The sequence below is a fragment of the Notolepis coatsorum genome, assembly GCF_963971535.1.
Source record: "Notolepis coatsorum genome assembly, chromosome: 10".
In the NCBI taxonomy this organism is placed as follows: Eukaryota; Metazoa; Chordata; class Actinopteri; order Aulopiformes; family Paralepididae; genus Notolepis; species Notolepis coatsorum.
In genome coordinates this window covers 21,087,411-21,114,871 of record NC_140174.1, presented here as the reverse complement: position 1 = coordinate 21,114,871, position 27,461 = coordinate 21,087,411, and the positions used below count along the sequence as shown (strand labels likewise).

Here is a 27,461-nt window from a genome sequence, read left to right as displayed (position 1 = left end):
GATGGCAGAAAATACAGAAAAAAGGAGGAGAAAAAGTAGATAAAAATAAATCTGAAATACCCATAAATGTTTAGAAAAGTTATGGACATTTTAAATCGTCTTCAGAAAATACAACATATAATGCGCAAGTCCCACATCTAGCAATTCCCAAAGCCACAGTGAAGCTTTTATAACATGTTTATGACGTCATAGTTCGTCCGTTACACCACCAAATGGGAATTTGGTATGAAGTTATGGAAAAGTAATGGAAATTTTTGGGAATTTAACAGGAGATACGTGTAGGACCCCTGCAGTAGGATGCACCAATACCAAGTCTTCAGTACAGATCTTTAAGTAAATATAAGCAGGTACCATGTATTGGTGAGGTCCATTACTTTACATTGGTCTGCATTAGAGAGATCCCTCTGAGTCTAATAATGTATGTAATAATGTGTTAAACTTTATATCTAACACAGGGGCTCTCAACCTGGGGATCAGGAGATGATTCCGTGATAATGCTTAACCCATTCTCCGCCGATGACGTGTTCACACGTCATTCTCCGCCAAAGCGCAATCTGCCAATGACGCCGTAAGGCGTCTTTGAGATCAATATTTCATATTTCGTCATGGTATTCACATTTCACCCACGGAGTCTTGGCTGGTGCTGTAGGACTCCACTCAACTCTGCAACGCTTCAATACCGCCACCTTGTGGCCGATCGACGAGTTGCCAAACCGGAAGTGGCCGGAAGTGCTTGGTCCGTCCCCTATTCCGTCCGGCCACTCGTTATCGCTCCCGGGACTCAATCCAGACACCATGGATATCGATCCGTTGCCATAACTCAATAAACAACATGATTTGGACGTATATTAGTATTATACAAACCGGAACTGGATCACCTCGATCAACATCACATAACTGGGATCTGTTTGCGCCAGTGTGATCACCCAACGGTAAGAGGAGGCTGACGTTACTTTCAGCCTGTTTGTTTATTATTATCCATACAAACTGCTCTGATCAATATATCACCCATACTACATAAATGATTTAACGTCGGCCACGGAATTATAAACGACCCCCCCCCCCCCCTCCCCCCCTCCGTTCACCCGCAGATGATAAGTCATAACGTCTAGGACCATGTACAGTTGAAATTTTTTATATAACGTTCATCCTGAACGATAGATAATTGATGTTGAATGGGCCATAGTAATGTCAATTTAGCAATACAATTTAAAAAGTTATAGCCCTGCAAATAGAGCTGCCGCGGTATTGATGTTTTCCTTACCGCACACATTTGCAAAATATTTCCTACCGCCGCGGTTATTACACACACAAAAAATTCAAAAAAAAAGAATGCATTTTTTTTTAGTAGTAGTCTACTCTTTATAGCATATAGCCTGCCTCTAGTCTAAATGTCTATCTTTAGAGGATGACTTTGCAGCATGAATATTGTTTGGGATTCGGCAAGCACGCATTAGTTATTGAAAGTGAAACACGGATTCGAAGTTTCCCCTCTGGTCGTGCGCAGTTCACTCGGTGTCGCGGGCAGGGGTGGTTACCCCTAACCCCCCCGACCCTTTCTTATTATTATTACTATAAAGTTACTACTTTATAATAAAGGCATTCGTTTGGTGGCATTAACATTATATAGTATACGTTCAATAACATCAGCGTATTTACGGACCATATCAAGGCAAGCAATACTCTATTCATATCTCAGTTCCTTTCTTTGCTCAGAGCGTGCTGAGTTGTCCCATTCTGCGGTCTGTTAATAAAGTTTTCAATCAGACAAGTGTATAGAACGAAGGGCTTTTATTATAACATTCGTTGCAGACAGTAAAATCATTATGTCTCGTTTAGTACTCCTGAAGAGCGATGGTAGTCCACTCCGGCGGAGAGTTAAAGCTAACGTTATTAGCCGTGTTGTGATGAGCTGACATTCAGGACGTAAAAAACGTGTGACGCGTCTCTCTTCTGACCAATCAGTGGTCTGCAATGTTTCACGTGACTTTTCTGGTACCCAATAGGGTCGCTTGGAACCTCGATGGAGGAGTAGGGTATATCTGCAGAGCCGCAAGCCCAACGAGAGGAGGGTAATTTATTATTATTATTATAAAAAACAGCGGTGACGCGGTATTCAGCCTACTCTGCGGTGGCCGTGATGTAACAGCGATACCGCGGTAATGCGGTAATCGCGGCAGCTCTACCTGCAAAGAAGGTGAACATCTCCATAGACAAATAGCGCTGGCAGAGATCAAACAGCGATGGATATAATCTCCGGCAGAGAATGGGTTAATAGACTTTGGTATAAATCATTTATTATTATTATTTTTTTTTTATCTACTTTTTCTCCCCGTTTTTCTATTTTTCTCCCGTCCCCAATTTCCTATTGTTCAATTCTACCCTCCCCTGTCTCGAACGTTGTTAGACCATGCCTCCCACAAGCCGGCTGCAATGTGGACGAAGCCTTGCATCACGTGTCCTTTCCGGTACTCGAGGAGGCAGCCGTCGCATCTTTTCACCTGCACAGCGCGATCTCTCAGCGGCGAGGGTCTGCGTGGGAGGGACACGCCGCCCTCCTTGCTTCCTGATTCTTCTGCGCAGGCGCACCAACCGACCTGTAGGAGTCGCTGTCCACAACGTCCGATCCCCACCCACCAGCTTCCCACCCCCTAATACTGCCGATTGTATTAGTATGAACGACCAGCCAAGCTGGTAGCAACGCCGAGAGCTGGGCTCTAACCCAGCATCTCCTGCGTTGGTGGCGAGCGCCTTGCCCACTGCGCCACCTAGCCGCCCGGTATAAATAATTTTTTATAATAAACTTTTTTTGTATAGCACCTTTCATACAAGAATTGCTGCAGCTTATGGCGGCTGGATGGCGCAGCGGAGATTGCGCTCATCACCAATTCAAGAGACTCCGGTCTCTAATCCAGGTGTCGGCATTGCCTCCGGCTTGGTCCGGCCGTCATACTAACTCGATTGGCTGAGTTAGCGGGTGGAAGTCGATGGGTGGTAATCTGGACGTTGTGGACAGCGACTCCTACAGGTCGGTTGGGGACGCCTGCACAGCAGAGACAGGAAATGGCAAGGGTAGTGTGAGCCTCCCACACGTTACACCTCGCCAATGAGAGTCCGCGCTGGCAGGTGAAAAGATGTGACAGGCTGCCTCCTCGTGTGCCGGAGGGGACACGTGATGCAAGGCTTCTATCCTCCCTACAACCGGCCAGTGCGGGGCATATGCGAGCAACATTCAAGACGGGAGAGGAGAATTGGCACAGCAAAATTGGGATTGGAGAAAAATAGGAAAAAGTGGATAAAAAAAAGAAGAATTGCTGCAGCTTCACAGCAGTAAAAAAAGAGGCATAAAATTTGCTAAATAGACAAAGTCAGGGTAAGACATAGAATGTCCCAATAGGCCTCCTTGTTTAAGGCTTGATCGTCACACATAATATATAACACACATAAAATAATGCAATAGTTATGCAAATAGAATAGTGGCTACCGCAGGCATTAGGTTGACGTCAATGTCAGTTCTCACTGAAGTAGAGGCTGACATGTGAGTGGATTTTGACTCTCGCTCCTTCCCACTCCCACAGAAATAATCCCATCCCAATCCCAAGTGAGAGTTTTGAAAAAAATCCCACTCCCACAGAGGACTGATCCAAATCCCGTCCCAATCCCGAGCCAAACTTTTATAGAATCCCACTCCAATCCCACTCCCGTTTACCAATCCTGCTCCATTTTTGTCCTCAGTATAAAATATGCAGTACATGGGTCACATCATGTCTGTAGGGCTGTACATTAACTTTTTTAGCACATAGCACTGGTGCTACAGAGGTTGATTGTTTTTTAGCACAGGCCAAAATCTTGTAGCACAAGTCTAAAACGTGTGATATTTGTAACAGTCACAAATGTGCCTATTGTATTTGTGTTATTTAGTTGCAGTGCCATGTTTGGCTGTCCTTTTCATGCTGACAAGTTGACGTCACACAGCCAGACACGTTACGTGTAAGGAATTATGGGATTTGGTGTTGGATGTATGGTCTCTACTAGGGGTGGGAATCACCAGTTTCATCACGATACGATACGATATCGATTCTTTGGACAACGATACGATATTTGCCGATATCAGAAAGTCTGCCACGATACGATACGATGCAGGTGCCTGCAATCGATATGAGACAATATCATAAGCCCATTTAACACAATCGGTAACATTTAGATCAACTCAAAAAGGTAATGAAAATATAATTTGAAAAAAATAAATTTAGCTCTTCCAGATATTTAAATGAAAAACAATCTATTGTTTTAATACAAATAGACCTCCTGTTCACTGTAAAGTGCCACGTTTTGATATATTGAGCTTTAAACTTGAAATAACTCAGTTTAATTTTTTGGAACTCACAACACACAACCTAAAACCCCTCCCTACCTCCCTCTCCCAAACAGTTCCCATTTTTTTTTTGTTGCATGATCATGTATACATTTATTATGTATTATATTTGTTATGTTTAAATATCAACATTATCTGGCCATCCTCAGTAAATACTATCAAACTCCTTTGACCTCACCTACTTAAAATCATTGACGTAGAGAGAGGGACAGAGAGAGGCTGAGGCTCCCCCGCCCCCTCCCTTTCCTCACTGTTTTCTCTGCCTCTGAGCCGGGTTAGCTTAGTTTAGTTACCGGTAGCAGCTAACTAGTTAGTTTTGGAGTTTTGGTGAGGATGCAAAGCATGTAAGATGCATTGGAAGTGTTGTGGGGGAAAACAGGCAGGGACTTATTTCCTGGTCGCAAAATGCATAACATAGATTAGAACGCTGTTGTTGTTGGGCTGCCGGAGCTGCGCTTGGGAGGAAATGAGACCTGCCACAGGATTTTCAAAATAAGAGTATCGATATGAACCGAATGCCTATCGCACGGGTGCTAGTGCAGTAAATTCATTCATCGCACAGACCGATTTTTTCATAGCACGCTGTACAGCCCTGATGCATGCCTTAGTTAAATATAAAACCACCAAACATTTACATTAGTGATGCACCGATGTATCACTCCCGTCCAGATCCCGTTGATTTAGTTGTCATAGTTCCCACTCCCTTCTGCTCCCGTTGACTTTTACTCCCGGTCCTGCCCAATCACGGGATTCAAAGTGAAATTGACTCCCATCCCGTGGGAATCCCGAAAAGATGTCATCCTCTACTGTGAAGCTCATGGAAAGAATGACTTCACAATTTCTTGTGGAAAGATAATGCTAAGTTAATTATTGACTATTTGGTGATTTGGAGGAGAGAAAGAGAGGGCTCAGCCTGTCGTTCACCTAGGGCATGTAACTTCAATCTATACCAGAATGCTTCACATCTATGACACGGTGTCCCTGTTCCAAGTGGTCTAAATCTCTCTTCCAATCATTTAATCATGGTCTAAAGCCCGCCTCCAATCATTTAATCATGGTCTAAAGCCCACCTCCAATCATTAATCATGGTCTAAAGCCCACCTCCAATCATTAATCAAGTTAAAAAGCCTGAAGAGGAAATACAAATAATTATTGTCAAGAGTTCACCATTCTGTCTCTTCCTCACCCTCCTTTACCTTCTCTATCACCCTCCCTCTCTCTCCCTCACCCACTTTCGGCCTCTCCCGTCCTCTCTCACCCTTTCTCTCTTCTCACTCTTTCTCCCTCACCCTGTCTTCTCTTCCTCTCTCCCTCATCCTCTCTTCTCTTGCTCTCTCTCACCCTCTCTCTTCTCTTGCTCTCACCCACTCTTCTTGCTCTCCCTCTCCCTCACCCTCTTTCTTCTCTTGCTCTCACCCTCTGTCTCTCCCTCACCTCTCACTCTCTCTCACTCACCCTCTTTCTTCTCTTGCCCTCACCCTCTCACTCTGTCTCTCACTCTCTCTCCCTCACCCTCTGTCTCTCACTCTCCCTCACTCTCCCTCTCACTCACTCTCTCTCTCCCTCACCCTCTGTATCTCTCTCCCTCACTCTCTCCCTCACTCTCTCTCTCTCCCTCACTCTCTCTCTCTCCCTCACCCTCTGTATCTCTCTCCCTCACTCTCCCTCACCCTCTGTATCTCTCTCCCTCCCTCTCTCTCCCTCACCCTATCCCTCCCTCTCTCTCTCTCTCTCCATCACCCTCTCTCTCTCTTTCTCTCCCTCACTCTCTCCCTCTCTCTCTCCCTCCCTCCCTCACCTCTCCCCTCACCCCTCTTTCTCTCCCTCGTTCTCTCTCTCTCTCTCTCTCTCTCTCTCTCTCTCTCTCTCTCTCTCTCCCTCTCTCTCTCTCCCTCACCCTATCCCTCCCTCTCTCTTTCTCTCCCTCACTCTCTCCCTCTCTCCCTCACCCTCACCTCTCCCCTCACCCCTCTTTCTCTCCCTCGTTCTCTCTCTCTCTCTCTCTCTCTCTCTCTCTCTCTCTCTCTCTCTCTCTCTCTCTCTCTCTCTCTCTCTCTCTCTCTCTCCCTCTCCCTCTCCCTCTCCCTCCCTCTCCAGGTGCAGCCAGGTGAAGGGGACAAGGCTGACCTGAGTGACATGCGCTCCCTGTCAGGTGGAGAGCGTTCCTTCTCCACCGTCTGCTTCGTCCTCTCTCTCTGGGCCATCGCTGAAGCTCCCTTCCGCTGCCTGGACGAGTTCGACGTCTACATGGTAACATTTCTGGTGGACGCATCCAAAGTGCCTTACAGTCGGGGCTGCCGCGGTTACCTTTCATCCAAAGTGCCTTACAGTCGGGGCTGCCGCGGTTACCTTTCATCCAAAGTGCCTTACAGTCGGGGCTGCCGCGGTTACCTTTCATCCAAAGTGCCTTACAGTCGGGGCTGCCGCGGTTACCGTGTAAAATATATCAATCGTCTGGAATCGGATCATCCAATGAATGAAAAAGGCAACGATGCCAATCCTATTGGTAATGTCTTTGATAGCATTAGTTAGCATTAACTGTAATTAGGGATGTTCGATATTGGCATTTTTTTACCGATATACCGATATTGTCCAACTCTTAATTTCCGATACCGATATCAACCGATATATATATATATATATAGCTGGGTTTCCCCCCCAAAAAAATGTAATAATTTCAGGCAATTAACATTACATATCTCTTGTCGTGGAATTAACACAACACAATAACACAATAAATAAAATAAGAATTTGTTCTTACTTGCTTGCCTGGGTAAATGAAGGTTAAAAAAGATTTTGAATACCGATAATTTCCGATATTACATTTGAATGCCAATATCGGTAGGCCCATAATATCGGACATCCCTAGCTGTAATGTTTCTTGGTTTACGTTCGCTCTAGTGTGTGATTGGTCGTCATTAGCGCCAGGAGGGTCAATGTCATCAGACCCAGGTGAAGACATCTTTGATGAGATCACTGTCCGTTCAGTCACAGGCTATTATTTATGGTGAAACGGCTCATGCGTGGTGTTGATCCCCCCCCAGACACACACACACACACTGACCCCCCCCCCCCCCCCCCCCCCCCCCCCCACTGTGTTACATGAACACACCCTTATTGGACTATATATTTATATACACACTCTTCATACTTCACTGTTCATACTTTTTGCACATTACTGCTCAATTGGACAGCCCTGCTAAATATTCCATCCCACTGTATTGTTATTTGTATTCTAATTAGTGTATATATACTTGACCACACCGTGCACAATTGTACAGCCATGGCCTATTTTATAATTCTATTCAATTCTATTGTTCTTCTATTTTAATTGAGCTTAAAAATTCCATACAATTTTATTCTACCTTTTTATATCATTCCACCTTTCTGATTGTGGTTGTGGTTGTTTCTCCACCAGGACATGGTGAACCGGCGGATCTCCATGGACATGATGTTGAAGGTGGCTGCTAGCCAGCGCTACAGACAATTCATCTTCCTCACCCCGCAGAGCATGAGGTAAAGTGCTCTACATGTACCTCCTCACCACACAGAGCATGAGGTAAAGTGCTCTACATGTACCTCCTCACCCCGCAGAGCATGAGGTAAAGTGCTCTACATGTACCTCCTCACCACACAGAGCATGAGGTAAAGTGCTCTACATGTACCTCCTCACCACACAGAGCATGAGGTAAAGTGCTCTACATGTACCTCCTCGCCCCACAGAGCATGAGGTAAAGTGCTCTACATGTACCTCCTCACCACACAGAGAGAGCATGAGGTAAAGTGCTCTACATGTACCTCCTCACCACACAGAGCATGAGGTAAAGTGCTCTACATGTACCTCCTCACCCCACAGAGCATGAGGTAAAGTGCTCTACATGTACCTCCTCACCCCACAGAGCATGAGGTAAAGTGCTCTACATGTACCTCCTCACCCCGCAGAGCATGAGGTAAAGTGCTCTACATGTACCTCCTCACCACACAGAGCATGAGGTAAAGTGCTCTACATGTACCTCCTCACCACACAGAGCATGAGGTAAAGTGCTCTACATGTACCTCCTCACCCCACAGAGCATGAGGTAAAGTGCTCTACATGTACCTCCTCACCCCACAGAGCATGAGGTAAAGTGCTCTACATGTACCTCCTCATCCCACAGAGCATGAGGTAAAGTGCTCTACATGTACCTCCTCACCACACAGAGCATGAGGTAAAGTGCTCTACATGTACCTCCTCACCACACAGAGCATGAGGTAAAGTGCTCTACATGTACCTCCTCACCCCACAGAGCATGAGGTAAAGTGCTCTACATGTACCTCCTCACCCCACAGAGCATGAGGTAAAGTGCTCTACATGTACCTCCTCACCCCACAGAGCATGAGGTAAAGTGCTCTACATGTACCTCCTCACCCCGCAGAGCATGAGGTAAAGTGCTCTACATGTACCTCCTCACCCCGCAGAGCATGAGGTAAAGTGCTCTACATGTACCTCCTCACCCCACAGAGCATGAGGTAAAGTGCTCTACATGTACCTCCTCACCACACAGAGAATGAGGTAAAGTGCTCTACATGTACCTCCTCACCACACAGAGCATGAGGTAAAGTGCTCTACATGTACCTCCTCACCACACAGAGCATGAGGTAAAGTGCTCTACATGTACTAGGGCTGCAACTAACGATTATTTTGGTAGTCGACTAATCTGTCGATTCTTTTTTCGATTAGTCGACTAATCTAACGATTATTTTTGTCACACCCTCCATCTCTGCTTCCTGTGGGCGCCGCTCCTTTTCCGGGCTCCGGTGCATGTTTTACCTCGCATGCTCAAGTCTGCACACCTGTGAATGTCACCCTGTTGTCCAGTCCCTCTGCCTTAACAGTTAACTTAACATAACATGATCCCATAGCAAATTAAAATAATGACTCATGAAACATTTGAATTTGGATCTTAACACATTCCCTGCCACGCTTCTATCCATCAATGTATGATCACTGCCACCAGTCTAAGCCTATGGAGATGTTTACCTTCTTTGCAGGGCTATAACTTTTTAAATTGTATTGCTAAATTGACATTACTATGGCCCATTCAACATTGATTATCTATCGTTCACGATGTAGGAACGTTGTACTTTTTCATTTATAGATTCATACGGAAATACCGTCTAGAATATAAATATGTTTTTATCGTTTTCTGCAGTAATTCCTAGAACGCTAGTTATAGGCCTAAACGCATAATATAGATTATCGATTGCAGTTTATTCGTGATGCACGCTATATTAAAAAATCCAACTGAATACGATCCTAAACGTTATGACTCATCATGCGCGGGTTGATTTATTGATCAGTTGGTTTGTAAACAAAGAAATGTACAATCGCCTTGAAAATTACGTCAGCGTCCTCTTACCGTTCGCCGATGAGACTGGATGAAAAAGATCCCACTTATTTGACGGCGATCGACTCGATCCATTTCCGGTTTGTATAATAATAATAAACGCCCAAATCATGTTGATTATTGAGTTATGGCAGCGATCCATGCACGCCAGTGTGTGTCTGTAGTCCCGCAACATTATGTGAGTGCCGGACCAATTTCCCAGATGCACCGAGATCACATGAGATATATTTCCGGTTGTAACTCGCCGATCATCCACCAGGCGGCAGTATTGAAGCGTTGCAGAGTTGTGCAGGCTCCCACTGCATCAGACCAGGCTCTGTGAGGGAATTATGAATAACATGGCGAAAAAATGAAATATGATCTCAATAACGTTGTACGCCGTGGAATGGCAGAATTAGCATGAACTTGAATCACGTTGTACGATGTTTATGGCGCAGGATGTGTTAAGCAACTTGCTTAAATCAAAATGTATTTGAATAACATAAATACAATACAACAATCAATCATAACAAAATAAATTAATTAAATAATACAAATTAAAGTGCAAGTGTTTAAATGTAAACAAAGAAAGAAAATAAGTAGCAGCATCTGCCCCCAGCACCGCGGCTGATGGGGCTGTAACTTGGTCCAGGAGAGTGACTTGGAACAGCTGTAGGGGGAGAGGAGAGGAGGATGACAGATCAGACAGACTTCTAGGTCTTTTGTTTGTTGTGTGTGAGAGGAGTGTGTGTGTATGTGTGAAACTTTATTTTAGATGATGTACTGCATAATGCCATTAACGTTAAACCATGGGAAATCTAGTTGGAACTTGGCTGGCTAGGCTACAGACAGCTCACGTTAGCACAGAGTGTCGTGTTTTTGCAGACTGACTACCTAAGTAAGATTGTGACACACACTGCCACATTGAGTATATGTGTATATAAAAGCAGCAACGCTGTAAGCTTGGCGCTGTTGTTTAGCTAACGTTACATATAACATACTGCAGCCTCGGCATAACTGAAATGGCGTGCAGCAACGCTGTAAGCTTGGTTGGCGCTGTTTAACGTTACATACAACATACCGCAGCCTCTATAAGCCCCAGCAATAGAGTTTGCTTAGCAAGCATTATCCATGAGACGTTCTGTTTTCCAACATGTAAGCTAACGTAAAAAAAATACAATACTATGGCTAACTATGAATGAATGAAAAAGTTTATTTTTGAACATGTAATTCTCCATTTCCTCCAAAAAAATCACGGTATCTTGTTCCGTCAAACCAAACAATCATAACAACACATTAAAAAACATAAAAAAAAGGGGGGGAATTATAAACAAAAGGTCAAGAGCAATGTGTTTGGTTAGCAGACATGTCTTGGTCCCTACCCCCTTACATTTATATTTGTTCTTCCATTAATTTTACTAGATATAACATAATTTAGTATATTACAATATAGAATATACTTTTACTTATATTAAAAACAAAACTTGATTCACCTGATAGCAGTGAATATAGTACAGCACTACATAACACAATATAGCATAACTTTGTTTATCCTCATTACTCATTTCTGTATTTCTCTAATGTGTATCTTTTTAGCTGTTTTTTAAATTGTGCCACATGTTTACTCAGTTTGATGTATTCAGGTAAATTATTCCACAACTTCATTCCACACACCGATGTGTATGCTTTTCAGCGTGGTGTGTACCATTGGTTGTTTAAGATTCCCTCTCCCTCTTAAGTTATATTCTCCTTCCCTGTCTCTGAACCATTTTTGAATGTTGCCTGGGATTAGTTTGTATCTGGCTTTGTATACAATGAGGGCAGTTTTGAAATCCACTAGGTCCATACATTTCAATGCTTGTAGCTTTATAAATAAGTTATTGGTGTGTTCATAATATCCTACATTGTTGATTATTCTTATTGCTTTTTTTTGCATGGTGCATATTGGCTGTAGAGTGCTTTTGTAGGTATTACCCCACACCTCCGCACAGTAGCTCATATATGGTAGGAAGAGTGTACAGTACAGTGTATACAGTGTTTTTTGGTTTAGAATGTGTCTTATCTTGCATAAAACACCAACACTCCGTGCCAATTTAGTCCTGACATATTTAATATGAGGTTTCCAGTTGAGTTTGTGGTCTATTATCACACCCAGAAATGTATTCTCAACCGGTGTATTTACTTGTATATCAGGTTTACCAAATATCATGAATTTGTTTTTTTTTATATTTAATGATAATTTATTTACATCAAACCACACTTTCAACTTGGATAGCTCAGCTGTGACATTTTTTAAAAGCATTTGGAGGTTCTCTCCCTCACAGAAGACATTTGTATCATCAGCAAAAATTACATTTTTCAATATTTAGACGCATTACCTATATTTTCTTTTTTTTGTATTTAATTTTTTTATTATTTTTTAAACATAACATCAAATTAGACACACAAGCATTAACAGTAAACATCCAATGAATGAAATCACCATTTAAATACATGTAATATACAAGATATATACCTAATACTTGCTATCTAATACCCTACATACATATGCTCTCGCTCGCTCCTCCCCCCCGGACCCCCCCTTGGATAATCCATCCATTATCATTTGTTTCTAACCAGGCACTACAATTCATATGCTAGCTTTTATTCTCTCCACCACTTCTAACCAGATTGCAATTTTGGTTTCACTGACACCTAAAATTCTTGCTGTGGATATTTCTAGATAAATCACATCGAGATAGGTAAGAACCCATACCTTCCGGCACATTTTATCCGGTTGAAACCATCGTGATGCTATCAGCTTTTTAGCAGCTGTGATACCGGATAAAACAAGTCTTTTTAGCTGTATAGGGGCTCCATACTGAAAAACATCATTCAGCAGCAATACAGAGGGGTGTACACAGGTATGTTCAGAATTAAGAATTCTGATAATTGCTGGGTCACTTCTTCCCAGAATATCTTAACCGGTGGGCAATCCCAATACATATGCATAAACGTACCCTCATCCCCGTTTGTACATAAGGAACATAGAGAATCTTGTTTAAGTCCCATTCTGCACAATCGTATAGGAGTCAGGTATGTCCTATGAATATAATTAAGATTCATTTGTTGATGGTCCGGGTTGCGTGACGCTATTCGAACGTTTGCCCAGACTTCTTGCCAATCAAAATCTATTTCCAAGTCTGGTATATCCCTCCTCCAGACTGTCTAGGGGAAGGATTTTATACGATGACGTTAGTAAGTGGTGATAAAAATCAGATACGAAGCCTCTCGATGTCTCTCTTTCATAGAAGAATTTGTGATATCTGTGGTGTTCAATTGGTATCCTTAATGGTACTTCATGAGCCTTCAAACATTTCAATAACTGTGCGTAAAAGTAATATGTGGAACTGGTGAGGTTAAATTTGTTATGTATATCATGATAGCTACAAAAACCCCTTTTATTGAAAACATCTCCCAATGTATGTATACCCTGCTTTTCCCATTTAGGGTATCTGATAGGTCGTTTTCCAATAAGGAGTGCATTATTATTGAAAAGGGGAGTATGGCTATGCCATTTTTGTTGGTTAAAATATTTTTTTTGTGTTTCACGCCATTTCCGGATCACATGTGTAATAATGGGGCCAAATTTCAATTTGCATTGCTTAATTGATTATAGTGTAAACTGTCCTGCAGTCTATGTGGTGCTACTACTGTATATTTTCTTCTAAGTTTCTCCAGGATACAGATGCTTGGGAGTCAAACCAGGTTGTCAGTTGTCTTAAAGAGTACGCATTACCTATATCATTTATATACAGTATGAATAGTTTCGGGCCCAGAATTGACCCTTGCGGCACACCACAGATTATGTTTGACTGAGTGGACCTGTACTCCCCCAACTGCACAAACTGTTGTCTTTGTTCTAAGTAACTCTTTAACCATTTGAGCCCTACTCCTCTGATCCCACACCTTTTTTTTAACAATTTTAGTAGCAGAATATCATGATTTATAGTGTCAAACGCCTTCTTCAGATCTATGAAGACCCCTATTGCAAACTTCTTATTATCAATTATGCTAGTCAGTTCTTCTACTAGGTCCATTAGTGCCAATGACGTTGAATGATTCGGATCTTATGGATCTAAATCCATATTGACTGTCTATAAGTAATGCGTGTTCATCAATGAAACTGTCCAATCGTGCAGCAAATAATTTTTCCATTATCTTTGAGAACTGGGAAAGGAGAGAAACCGGCCTGTAATTGGTGAATAGATTTTTCTCAACTGCTTTGAAGATCGGTATCACTTTTGCAGTTTTCATTTTGGTGGGGAAGGCACCCAGTTTGAATGAGAGGTTACAAATATGCACTAAAGGGTCTGCTATGGCTATTATTACTTGTTTAATTAAGGTCATGTCAATGCCGTTCCAATCTGTTGATGTTTTATTCTTAAAATTTTTCACATTATCCATAATTTCATTTTTATCAGTTTTTCTCAAGAAGATAGTACTTGGGTTTAGTTCTTCAAAATAATTAGAAACACATCTCATCAGGCGGTTAGGTGGCCGAGCGGAGATTGCGTTCGTCACCAACCCCGGAGCTGTGAGCTGGATTCGCCTGTTCGAATCCAGCTCACAGCTCCGGGGTTGTCACCAGCTTGGCTGGCCGTCTGCACTAATACAATTGGCTGTATTAGAGGGTGGGAGAAGCTGGCGGGGTGGGTCCGGGTCGTTGTAAACAGCGACTCCTACAGTTCGGTCGGGGCGCCTGCTAAGCGCGGATAGGACTTGAGGGGGATAGTGTGATCCTCCCACACGCTACGCCCTCTCGATGAGAATCCGCGCTGCCAGGTGAAAAGAAGCGGTGATTGGCTGGACGTGTGTCGGAGGAAGCACGTGGTAGCCTCCACTCTCCCAGATGATCTGACTGTGGGGGGTAAGTGCGCAGCGACCAGGAAGGGACTGGGAATGGGCATACGACTAACATTGGGATGGGAGAAAATCGGAGAAAAAAATGGAGGGGGAAAAAGACCAAAAAAAAAAAAAACACATCTCATCCGCCAGTTTGGGCCCCACATTAACAAAGAATCTGTTGAATCCTTCTGCCACCTAATTTTTCTTACTTACTGACTTTCCCTCATCTATAAATTCATCTGGAAAGCCAGAACTAGTTGATTTATTTCTTATAATTGAGTTTAATATATTCCATGTTCCCTTTATGTTATTTAAAATTTTTTCTAATACATTATTATAGTACTCTTTCTTACATTTTCTAACAATATCAGTTAGTTTATTTTTGTATAGTTTATACTTAATTTCTTTCTCTTTATTTCTATGTTTTATAAATTCTCTATAAGGTGTTCTTTTTTTTGCAAGCATTCAACAGACTTCCTGTAATCCAGGGTTTGTCAGATTTCTTTGCATTTGTTCTACTTTGCTGCATTGGACAGCTTCTGTCATATAACAGCAGGAACATATTCAGAAAAGAATCATAAGCAGAATCCACATCTATTGATTCATATACCTTTCTCCAGTCCTGTGATAATAGTTCTTTTCTGAACCTATTTAAAGTGTCCTCCGTTCTTAATCTCCTTTGCATGATTACTTTACTATCAACCACTTTAACATCACAATGATAGACTACAAACACCGGTAAATGGTCACTAATGTCGTTTATTAATAGTCCACTCTATATTATCTATTAAATTATTAGTAGGTATATTATCTATTAATGTTGCTGAGTGACATGTGATTCTACTTGGTTTTGTAATAATAGGATATAGACTCCTACTATACATTGCGCGAATGATGGCGCCGCCCCGTTCGGCTGCCTCTCTGTTCGCTCCGCCGAGACTGTGTTTACTTTTGTTAATATTTATAGTTTTTAGAGTTTTGTGCGTACCAACTGTTGGTGCATTTAATGTATATGACCGTCAGTCACTCATAGACATTGGATTACGGGAAACTTACCAACTGGATTACTCGCTGGATCAGCTTTCGGAACCACATCAATGGCCGGAAGAAATCCTCCGGAGACTAGGACCAGATCCTTTGTTCCCAGAGCCCAGGAAAAGACGTCGAGGAAAAAGGGCTGGAATCCGAAACAGGCTGAGATCCAGACGACACCGTACACCACTTCCCAGTATATTGCTAGCCAATGTACAATCAATAGACAATAAACTGGATGACATCCGAGCAAGGATTCAATATCAAAGAGACGTTAGGGACTGCAATGTCCTTTGCTTCACCGAAACATGGCTAACACCGGAGGTTCCAGATCACGCGATTCAACCAGCGGATCACTTCTTTATCCATAGGAAGGATCGGACACAATCAGAGTCCGGTAAACAACGTGGTGGAGGTATTGCCTTCATGTTTAACAAAAATTGGAGTGATCCAACGAACGTGAAGGAATTATCCAACCACTGCTCCCCAGAACTGGAATATATAACCATCAAGTGTCGTCCTTTCTTCCTCCCGAGGGAGTTAACGGCGATCGTCCTGGTCGGAGTGTATATTCCACCGCAAGCCAACAACAACGCCGCGCTCTCCAGACTCCACGACGAGGTAAATAGTATACAAGCGACGAACGTTAACGCCGCCATTTTAGTACTGGGAGATTTCAATAGCGCCAATCTGAGAAAGGTATTGCCTGATTTCTACCAGCATGTGACTTGCAACACCAGAGGCGGTAACATCCTAGATCACTGTTACACGCAATTTAAAGGTGGCTACAAGGCTCATTCTGATAGTGGCTTTGGCAAGTCAGATCACGCATCCATTTTCCTTACACCAAAGTACAGACAAAGAATTAAAAGTACTCCCGTAGTCTCGCGAGAGGTGCAGAAATGGGATGTGACGTCAGAGGATACGATCCGGTCAGTGTTTCACAACACAGACTGGATTGTGTTCCGCGACACAGATAACATTAATGCCTACACGGAGACAGTGCTGGACTATGTCTGTACTAGGGTGAAAGAAACAATCCCCACTACCAAAATGAAAGTTTACCCAAATCAAAAACCCTGGGTAGACAAATCCGTCCGTGAAGCTCTGAGAGAGCGCACCAAAGCATACAATGACGGCCTAGTGGCAGGCAACATGAATGACCACAAGGTGGCGCGACACAACGTAAGGAGGACAGTGTCAGAGGCCAAACGGCGCTACAGGGATAAAATTGAACTCCAGTTTGAACAAGCTGACTCTAGAGCTATGTGGCAGGGGCTCAAAACGATGACAGACTACAAAGGCGCCTCCCTCAAACTGAACAGTGACATCTCCTTAGCAAACGACCTCAATACCTTCTATGCGAGGTTTGATGCTGGTAATAACAACACCAGCTCACAAGCCTCGGCAATGGGGGGGGGGGGGTCGGCTGCTGATGGAGGCGCAGTGTTCAGGGTAACAGAGCATGAGGTGAGGCGGACCTTTAAAAAAGTGAATATCAGGAAGGCAGCAGGTCCGGACGGCATCCCCGGCCGCGTCCTAAAAGTCTGTGCCGACCAACTGGCCCCAGTATTCACTGACATATTTAACCTGTCCTTAGAACAGGCTGTCATCCCCACCTGCCTGAAGAAGTCCACTATTATCCCTGTACCCAAAAAATCCAAGCCTGCTTGCCTCAACGACTACCGCCCTGTAGCTCTCACCTCCATAGCCATGAAGTGCTTTGAGAAGCTAGTAAAGGGCTACATCTGCTCCTCCCTCCCCATCAACATGGACCCCCTGCAATTTGCATACCGCCCCAACAGGTCCACGGAGGACGCCATATCCCATGTGCTGCACACAGCAGCATCACACCTGGACAAGAGGCAGGGGAACTATGTGAGAATGCTATTCATCGACTACAGCTCGGCATTCAATACCATAGTCCCCTCCATACTCATAGCCAAGCTCAGGGACCTGGGCTTGGGCTATGACCTCTGCCAGTGGGTCTTGGACTTCCTGACTGGCAGACCCCAGGTGGTGAGAGCAGGCAACTGCACCTCCTCATCCATCACCCTCAACATAGGGGCCCCCCAGGGCTGTGTTCTGAGTCCCCTCCTCTACTCCCTGTACACACACGACTGTGTGGCTCAGCGGAGTAGCAATACAATCGTCAAATTTGCTGACGACACAGTGGTGGTGGGCCTGATCTCTGCCAACGACGAGAGGGCCTACCTGGAAGAGGTCAAGGTCCTGGCGGGATGGTGCCAGGAAAACAGCCTCTCCCTGAACGTCAGCAAAACAAAGGAGATGATTGTGGACTTCAGGAGGTCGGGGGTCAAGGACTACAGCCCCCTCAGCATCGACGGGGCACCGGTTGAGAGAGTCAACAGCTTCAAGTACCTCGGAGCCCACATATCCGAGGACTTGACATGGACCATACACATTAACAGTGTGGTGAAGAAGGCACGACAACGCCTCTACTTCCTCAGGCGCCTAAGGAAGTTCCAAGTCAGCCAGAAGATCCTTAAGAACTTCTACTCATGTACAATAGAGAGCATCTTGACCGGCAACATCACCTCCTGGTTTGGGAATAGCACTGCAAAAGACCAAAGCAGACTACAAAGAGTGACACGTTCAGCCGAACGCACAATTGGAGGGGGGCTCCCCACCCTCCAGAACATTTACTACAAGCGTTGCAAGGGGAAGGCTAAGAGAATTATTAAGGACTCGAGCCACCCGAACAACTGCCTCTTTGAACTGCTGCCGTCAGGCAAGCGATACAGGAGTCTCAAGGCGAGCACAGAAAGACTCAGAAGTAGCTTCTATCCCCAGGCCATCAGGCTGCTAAACGAACAATGAATGAACACTACACAACAACAACCACCAAACACACATAGCACACACATCCACACGCACACACTCACTTTAAACAAACACACTGTAGCACCCACTACACACACTTTATAGCACACACCCACTTTAAACAAACACACTGTAGCACCCACTCCCCACACTTTATATTTATGGATGAAGGATTGCACTACAACTCGTACACCTTACTGTAAATTGTACCTAAAATTGTACCTCATCCCATTTCTGCTTTGCACTAGATAGTACTGTACATTAGTACACTGCATAGTATTGTGTATTGTATATTATATGGTAACTCAGAACATTGTACATATGTCTATACCGAACAACTGTGACCTCATTTTCTTCTAAATTCATGCTATATTATGTTATTATGTTATTTGATACTATCTTGTCTAGCACAGTCTCTGGAGCGTAACAGTAAGAAGCATTTTGTATGAAAGTATTCTGTACTTCTGTATGACAACTATTAAAGAACTTGAACTTGAACTTGAACTTGCATCCTTAAATTCTTCTATCAATGATAGTTTGTTAGGATTTAAAAAATCTATATTATAATCACCACAAATAAAAGTAACCTTCTGGTTAGTGTTTGTAATCATACCTTCCATCGTTTCTCTGAATCTTTCTATGCTAGAGCTGGGAGCTCTGTAAATGCAACTGACAATGATATTCTTCCTTTTTCCCATGTCAATTTCAATAGCAATACATTCACATAAATCGTCAATTACCATCGTCATACTTTCAACTATCTTGAACTTTAACCTTCTGTCTACATATAGTCCTACTCATCCTCCCTTTTTATTTACTCTATTCATGTACCGTACTTTTCGCACTATAAGCCGCACCTGACTATAAGCCGCAGCAGCTAAATTGAATGATGTGTACATATATAAGCCGCACTGGACTATAAGCCGCAGGTGTTTTAATGTTTAATTACCATATGCAATTAGCATTGGGACACAATACTGTCGGACAAATAACAAGAATTAACTCATTTACAAGTTGTATTAAGTTTAGCAAATAAGGGAACAGATAAATAACATTTCAATGCAGTCAAAAAAGCAATATTTAGATTTTTACATTTTCTGTAAGGGTTCAGGGTTTAAGCACAGAAGGTGTAACAGAATCACACGCCCAACCATAGTTAGTAGACAACGTTGTCCTAATAAATCAAATGAGTCATATAAATATTCAATCGCAGCAGGGACCTCAACAGGGATCGCACCATTGTGCAGGGCTGGGGGAAAACAGAATCTCGGGTTCCACAGCAAATGTTCAATTGCGGCTATTGACCAAGTCCAAGGTTCCCAATTTTCATTTTCCCAGTGGCTGCTCGTAAATAAGCCTAGTTCGTTATTCTCCCCTGTCAAAGACAGACATACTTGGCATCTCAATTCCACAGTCAACCAGTCCGGAATGTTCTTCATAGTCCCGCATAAAATAATGTTAGCAAGCATGATGGACATTGTTAAGATCATATGTATGGAATAATTGTCTCTCAATGGATGCGCAATTTTCATTTGTAGATGAGAAAATGTAGGTCTCACCATTGTTTGTTGATATGCTGTCACTGGTACTTGTCCAGCTCCTCGATGCTTCTGATGACTAGAACTGTTGCTTGCTCTGGGGTTCCGTTTAGTTTGATGAATATTTTGCAGTTGGATGTCCATGCTGAGTCGATCTTCTTCTCGTATCTGAGTTTTCTGGCTTTGCGGGCGATATCTCCGTTCCTCTTTGTCAGGTGTTCGTTCAAGTACACATTTGCTCCTTGTAGCCGTTGTCCTTGTTTCAGTAGTGCCGTTTTGAATTTTCTGTTTGTGAACCTTAAGATCACAGCTGGTTTGTCCGTTTTAACTCTTCGGGGAAGAAGATGGCATGCCTCCAGGTTGTTGATGTCCAGATTGATCCCACAAGTCTGGAAAAAATCAGCCACCTGTCGCTCCACTGAATTGGAGTCCTGGTCGGTAGTCTTCTCCTCACCTCCATTTCCTCGTAGTGCGCGGGAGTAAGACCTCGGTTTAACATCCAAACCTGATATGATAATGTCATTTATCCTCGAGTATTGTTCAAGGTCACAAACCCGGTTTCACTATCTAAAACTTACCCATGTTCCGAAGCTCCAGGGTGCATTCTTTCTTCTTCTTACCCGGGCCGTTGTCTGACTACAGAATGCAGTCAGACAATGGAAACAATACTGCCCCCAGCACTTCCTGTAGTGCGTTGCAGTTACAAATGAACATTTGCGTCTCTGATTTTTTTATACAACGCATCGGCGCAAAAATTCCCTGTAGATGATTTTTTTATGATCGACATCATCGATTATGTCGACTAATCGTTGCAGCCCTAACATGTACCTCACCCCACAGAGCATGACGTAAAGTGCCCTCTACATGTCGAGACCATCTTTGATTATTGCTACCTGGCGTTACCTGTAACATTTGGTAGATGACGACATAGCAGCTCTAATGTTTGAGCCAAAGAGGATGCCATGCATTTTTTATTGCATCAAGCATGACATAAAGTCCCCCATTAATTTGTGGCTTTTTACTATAACTGAATATGCCATTTTATTGCTCTTAACACTTTCTGTGCCATTAACGTATATATATATATGTGTTTGCTCACCAACCATTGAGTGCCAACTCAACTTATTTAGCAAAATTCACATAGCACTCCATAACTCAGCTTTCAGGAATTAGCCAGGATCACTCTGAAACTATACAATATGCACCACGGGATAACACGCGAACATATACATGAAAAAATTAACTCTTTTTTTGTACATGTTGGATGAGAGATAGTGACTGTTGTAATGGGAAATATTAAAGGACAAAACGATGAGCCGTTTTATAAATCATTCTGAGTCATTATTAATAATAGAAACGTTTATTTCACCGTGGCCACAATGAAAGGACAGTTTACAGACAGATACATCATGTTCACAAATAAGCGTCTGGCCATAAAGTGACCAAGAGGTTTGGGCAGAACATAGTTTAATACACACTTGCAAGACGTAACATTCTACATCAGATATGATGATGAAATGGCGGCTACGTGGTGCAGTGGGCAAGGCGCTCACCTCGAATGCTGGAGACGCTGGGTTCGATCCCAGTGCTCCACATTGCTTTCAGTTTAGCTGGTCGTCCGTACTAATACACATTGGCAGTATTAGGGGGTGGGAAACTGATGGGTGGGGATCGGGCGTTGTGGACAGCGACTCCTACAGGTCGGTTGGTGCGCCTGCGCAGTAGAATCAGGAAGCGATGGGGGCGGCGCCCCTCCAAAGCGCAGACCCCTGACGCTGAAAGATCGTGCCGCGCAGGTGAAAAGATGCGACTGCTGCTACCTCGGGTATCGGAGGGGACTCGTGCTGTGTATGGCTTAGTCCACATTGCAGCCGGCTTGTGGGAGGCAAGAAACAGCGTTCGAGACAAGGGACGGTTGAATTGGACGATACGAAAATTGGGATGGGAGAAAAATAGAAAATGGGAGAAAAAGTGGATAAAAAAAAAGATATGATGAAAGTAAATAAAAATGGTTCCCAGTTACGGGAAGTGATAATAACCTTGCTTTTGCTGGCTGGGGAGATTACCTTGGAGTCTCTTAAAGAGACACACACACATTACATAGCTGGTCACAGTGAACCAGTCAAGCTGTAAAATGATATCTCAACACAAATCTATAATGACATTAGAGCTGCCGCGGTATTGATGTTTTCCTTACCGCACGGATTTGCAAAATATTTCCTACCGCGCGGTTATTACCGCACGCAAAAAAAAAAAAAAAAAAAAAAAAGTTTGAATGCACTTTTTTTTTTTAGTAGTAGTCTACTTTTTATAGCATATAGCCTGCCTCTAGTCTAAATGTCGATCTTTAGAGGATGACTTTGCAGCATGAATATTGTTTGGGATTCGGCAAGCATGCATTAGTTATTGAAAGTGAAACACGGATTCGAAGTTTACCCTCTGGTCGTGCGCCGTTCACTCGGTGTCACGGGCAGGGGTGGTTACCCCCCGACCCTTTCTTATTATTATTACTATAAAGTTACTACTTTATAATAAAGGCATTCGTTTTGTGGCATTACCATTATATAGTTATACGTTCAATAACATCAGCGTATTTACCGGACCATCTCAGTTCCTTTCTTTGCTCAGAGCGTGCTGAGTTGTCCCATTCTGCGGTCTGTTAATAAAGTTTTCAATCAGACAAGTGTATAGAACGAAGGGCTTTTATTATAACATTCGTTGCAGACAGTAAAATCATTATGTCTCGTTTAGTACTCCCGAGGAGCGATGGTGAACCTAAGCAAAACAGAATTGCTCCACCTGCCGGCCAAATCCCCCCCCCTGACCGACCTCTCCATCACAGTCGAGAATGCAGCTGTGACCGCGTCGCCGACCGCCAAGAACCTTGGTGTTGTCCTCGACGACCAGTTGAACTTCTCTGCTCACATCGCAGCGACAACCAGAACCTGCAGATTCCTCCTGAGCAACGTCAGAAGGATACGCCCCTTCCTGACAAAAGAAGCCACCCAACTCCTCGTCCAATCAACAGTCATCTCCCGCCTCGACTACTGCAACGCACTGCTAGCTGGCCTCCCGGCCACTGCCACCAAGCCTCTTCAACTCATTCAAAATGCAGCGGCCCGCCTGATCTCAAACCTACCGAAGTCAGCCCATGTCACCCCACTTCTTAGGGACCTGCACTGGCTCCCCATTGCTGCACGTATCCGCTTCAAGGCCCTCGACCTAGCATACCGTGCGGCAAAGGGAACCGCTCCCGCCTACCTCCGGTCAATGGTCTCTAACTACACACCCTCAAGACCCCTACGCTCTGCGTCTTCTGGCCGCCTCAGATCTACTCCTATCCAAGCTCCCGGAGGGTCATCAAAGAGAAGCCGCCTATTCTCAGTCCTTGCCCCACAATGGTGGAATGAACTACCCATCCCAGTTAGGACAGCCGAATCCCGTCCAATCTTTCGCCGTCGACTAAAGTCTCACTTCTTCAACCATTATCTGAAATGATAAAAAAAAAAAAAAAAAAAATCTAACCCCGACTAACCTTACTGTCATGCACTTGTCCTAATAAACTAACCTACACTGTAACACGCAACACTTTGATGAACATTGTTACTCAGCTGATAGAGTTATACCCTTCTTGCTGTCTTGTCGCACAGAACTTGTAAGTCGCTTTGGATAAAAGCGTCAGCTAAATGACTAAATGTAAATGTAGTCCACTCCGGCGGGGAGTTAAAGCTAACGTTATTAGCCGTATTGTGATGAGCTCTGATCAATGGCTGACATTCAGGATGTAAAAAACTGCAGGACACTCCCAACGTGTGACGCGTCTCTCTTCTGACCAATCAGTGGTCTGCAATGTTTCACGTGACTTTTCTGGTAGCCAATAGGGTCGCTTGGAACCTCGATGGAGGAGTAGGGTATATCTGCAGAGCCGCAAGCCCAACGAGAGGAGGGTACTTCATTATTATTATTATAAAAAACAGCGGTGATGCGGTATTCAGCCTACTCTGCGGTGGCCGTGATGTAACAGCGATACCGCGGTAATCGCGGCAGCTCTAAATGACATGATAATATATTCCACCACACTGTCAAATGAGCCATAGTATTGTCTCCATAGCTATAATATAGAATATATAGATATAGCTCTGCAAACATCGTGACGCACGGTGAAAATAGGCAATGGAAAGCTGCCGCATTGACTACAGGGATGAGGGTAATAGCTGGCACTGAATGAGTTAAAGGACCCTATTTGCGGTCTGTCTACCATGTGCCTGACACACAGAGACCCATCATTTCACTGATCTGTCCAGTGTTGAGCTAGCTCCCTGCATGCTCTCACTGGGCTACATTCATAAATCCTTTACAAAAACAACGATAAAATGTGCTTTTCAGAGACTGGAAGCTCGGGGTGTATTCTCACTAGTCTCAGTTTGCTCTCCTGCATCACCATCCAAACATTCTACATGCTTTACGGCTCGCCCCCCTCCGGTCACAGTGCGTAGTGCGGTCGGCGAAATAGTTCTGTTTCAAATGGAACCGTCTCAACATTCAGATTGCGATGCATTACACAGGAGAGCAAACTGAGAGCGGTAAGAATATACACTCTGAGCTTCCCATCATGGAAAAGCACATTTATGTTGTTTTTGTAAAGGATTTACGATTGCCCATCATTGTCTGCTATTGTAGCCCAGTCAGAGTCTGTATGGAAATTGTAGACCGATCAGGGAAATGATGGTCTCCATGGGTCGGGTGCATGGTAGACGGACCGATTAGGATCTAAGGTCCAAACATAGCAAAGTTATGCTTTAAGTGATGCTATTTCAGCATTTTTACTGTGGCCAAATGGCAGAAGAGTTTAACCATATATCACAGTATCAAATCACATTACTAATGGTATCACAGAGCATTAACCCTTTCACTACCACACTACAGAAGGTTAACCGTTCACTACAGACGGTTACCTGTCTGTAGTGTGGTAGTGAAAAGGTTAACCCTTTGTCATGTGGCAGTGAAAGGGTTAACCTCCTGTATGGTCGCTGTGAAAGGGTTAACCCCTTGGTAGGTGTGGCAGTTAAAGGGGAACACCACCCAATTTCAGAATTCATTCATGTTATTCCTGAGACAGTTGGTGAACATGAACACACCTCTCCCACATCCCAAAACTTGTTATGTCATCAGGTATTAAAGGAACACGCCAACATTATGTGAAATGCACTTCACTGTCTTCTCCAGAGTCAGACAATAAGATGGATACTAATTTCCTCTCCTCTCTTCCTCTACATTCAGTAGAAAGCTCTCCGGTTGCAAGCTAGCCTAGCTTAGCACAAATCAATGGAAGCGGATACGTAACTGCGCTAGCCTAGGCGTTGGCCAATAACACCTTTTCTGGAGTTCTAAGCTAGGCTAGCCACTACACATCTGCTTCCATTAGTTTGTGCTAAGCTAGGCTAGCTTGTAGCCGGATAGCTTTCTACTGAACGTACAGATAGGAAATTGGTGTCCATATTCTTGTCTGACTCTAAATTTGCTTTATAAATACATTCAGTCATCGTTACCCTTTGCTTCTCCTCAGCTCTCTGCCCGTAAACAGCATGATCCGTATCCTGCGTCTCAACGACCCGGACCGCGGCCAGAAAACTCTACCATTTGTACGGCAGGATGGTGAAGCAGAAGATTAGCTTTTTTTTTTCTTTTTTTTCTAACTTTCTTTTTATTGTTTTTCACAATAAGCAAACAATCACAAACAACAAGACATAACAAAAACACAATCCCGGGCTGCATTATTAGTGTCACTTTACAAAAATATACTTTTCACATGCCGAGTTCTCAATTCTCTTACTTTCCCTATAGGTATGGTGAATATTCTTTACAACTATACATCATCCACTGGTTGTCGTAATTAACATATAAAAGTCCCATTTTTCCCAGTACTTCAAACCTTTCTCTTCCTGTAATCTGAGAATAAAAGTAAGTCTTTCCATTGTGTATATTTCGCCTATAATGGCCAACCATTTTTCTTTTGTTGGAGGTTCTTGTTGATACCAGAGACGCGTGATCGCTTTCTTACTTGCTACTAAAAATATTTTTATCAAATATCTGTCTCCTCCTACCAATTCCTCAGGTAAGTTACCCAGGTACAAATAGGAGAAGGTCTCCGGTATCTTGAAATTCAATATAACCTGCATGGTGGAGTGAACATCTTGCCAATAACGTTGAATACCTGGACAATTCCAAAAGATATGAGAGTGGTTTGCCTCCCTCTGGCCGCACTGTCTCCAACATGGTTGCTCTATGCCTACTTGTCGGGAGTTATGAAGAATCTAGTCAAGTTTTTCCAGCAGAATTCTCTCCATGTTTTTGAAATAGTCGAGCTACATTGAGTTCTGCACATGTTCTCCCATTCGTCTTCAGTTATTTCAATGTTTGATTCATTTTCCCAATTTGTCTTAATGTAACTTGTGGAGTCAGTTCTGGCCTGAACAAAGCTATTATATAATTTTGACACAGTTTTACTCATCTTGTCTTTGTATGCCTGAATGAATATCTGAATAACACTGTCTATTGGGGTATTGGGCTCAGACACCTTTACCTCTTTTAGAAAGTACTGGCGTAGTTGTAGGTATCTGAAGAAGTTGTGTTTATCCAAACCGTATGTATCTTTCAAGGTTTGAAAGCTCACAAGTTCTCCATTCTCTACCATTGTGCTGAATGAGGTAATACCTCGGAGAGCCTATTCCTTAAATGTTTGATCATACATTCTTGGTTTAAATCCTAAATCGAAGGCAAACCACCTCAAGATCCTAATCCTTTTTTCTAACTTGAATTGTTTCACAATTTTGAACCATGTCTGTAGGGTGTGTACAATAAATGGGTTTACGTTTCTATGGTCTTGGCCTGCTGTCTATCACCAATTACTGTCTGGAGTGGTATATCAATTGTAGAGGTGGGCATAGATTAATTTTTTTAATCTAGATTAATCTATCTGCAATCCTGGATTTAATCTAGATTAATCTAGATTAAAATGGCTCAAAAAAAAAAAAAAAAAAACTGCAGAAGGCATTCAAAATATGTGTGTTCTACCCAAATAATGACCAGAAGTAAGTCCTTACTTTTTCTTTCCTCTTTATGTTTCTCAGGCCAGGTGGCCCATTACACCATGAGCCCATCTCCCGTTTCCAAAATGCATTACAGACTGTTTGAAAAAGCTGTTTTGCTATGATAATTGGTAATGAAATATCAAAATAATGTTCAATAAGATGTACTTGTGTTTAATAAGTTGTTTTATTCAGAAGTTAACACAAATACATAATATTACCAGTACAGTACAGTATCTAGCACACTCTCAGGAGCAAAACAGAAAGAATCATTTCAAACTTGAACTATGTGACATGGCTTGAATCAACTGCTCCAGTGGAGTTGCTCAGT

At 43.2% G+C, this 27,461-nt stretch overlaps 1 protein-coding gene across 1 annotated transcript in view; it reads left to right on the top strand.

The window, feature by feature from the left end:
- LOC311235096 (structural maintenance of chromosomes protein 6-like) overlaps positions 1-26,918 on the top strand; it is a 98,996-nt gene extending 72,078 nt beyond the window's left edge. The window contains 3 exon segments of the mRNA XM_084322444.1: positions 6,473-6,625; positions 7,794-7,891; positions 25,609-26,918. Coding sequence (XP_084178570.1) covers positions 6,473-6,625; positions 7,794-7,891; positions 25,609-25,714 — 357 coding nt within the window. The 3' untranslated portion in view covers positions 25,715-26,918.
- Positions 26,919-27,461: the final 543 nt, after the last annotated feature.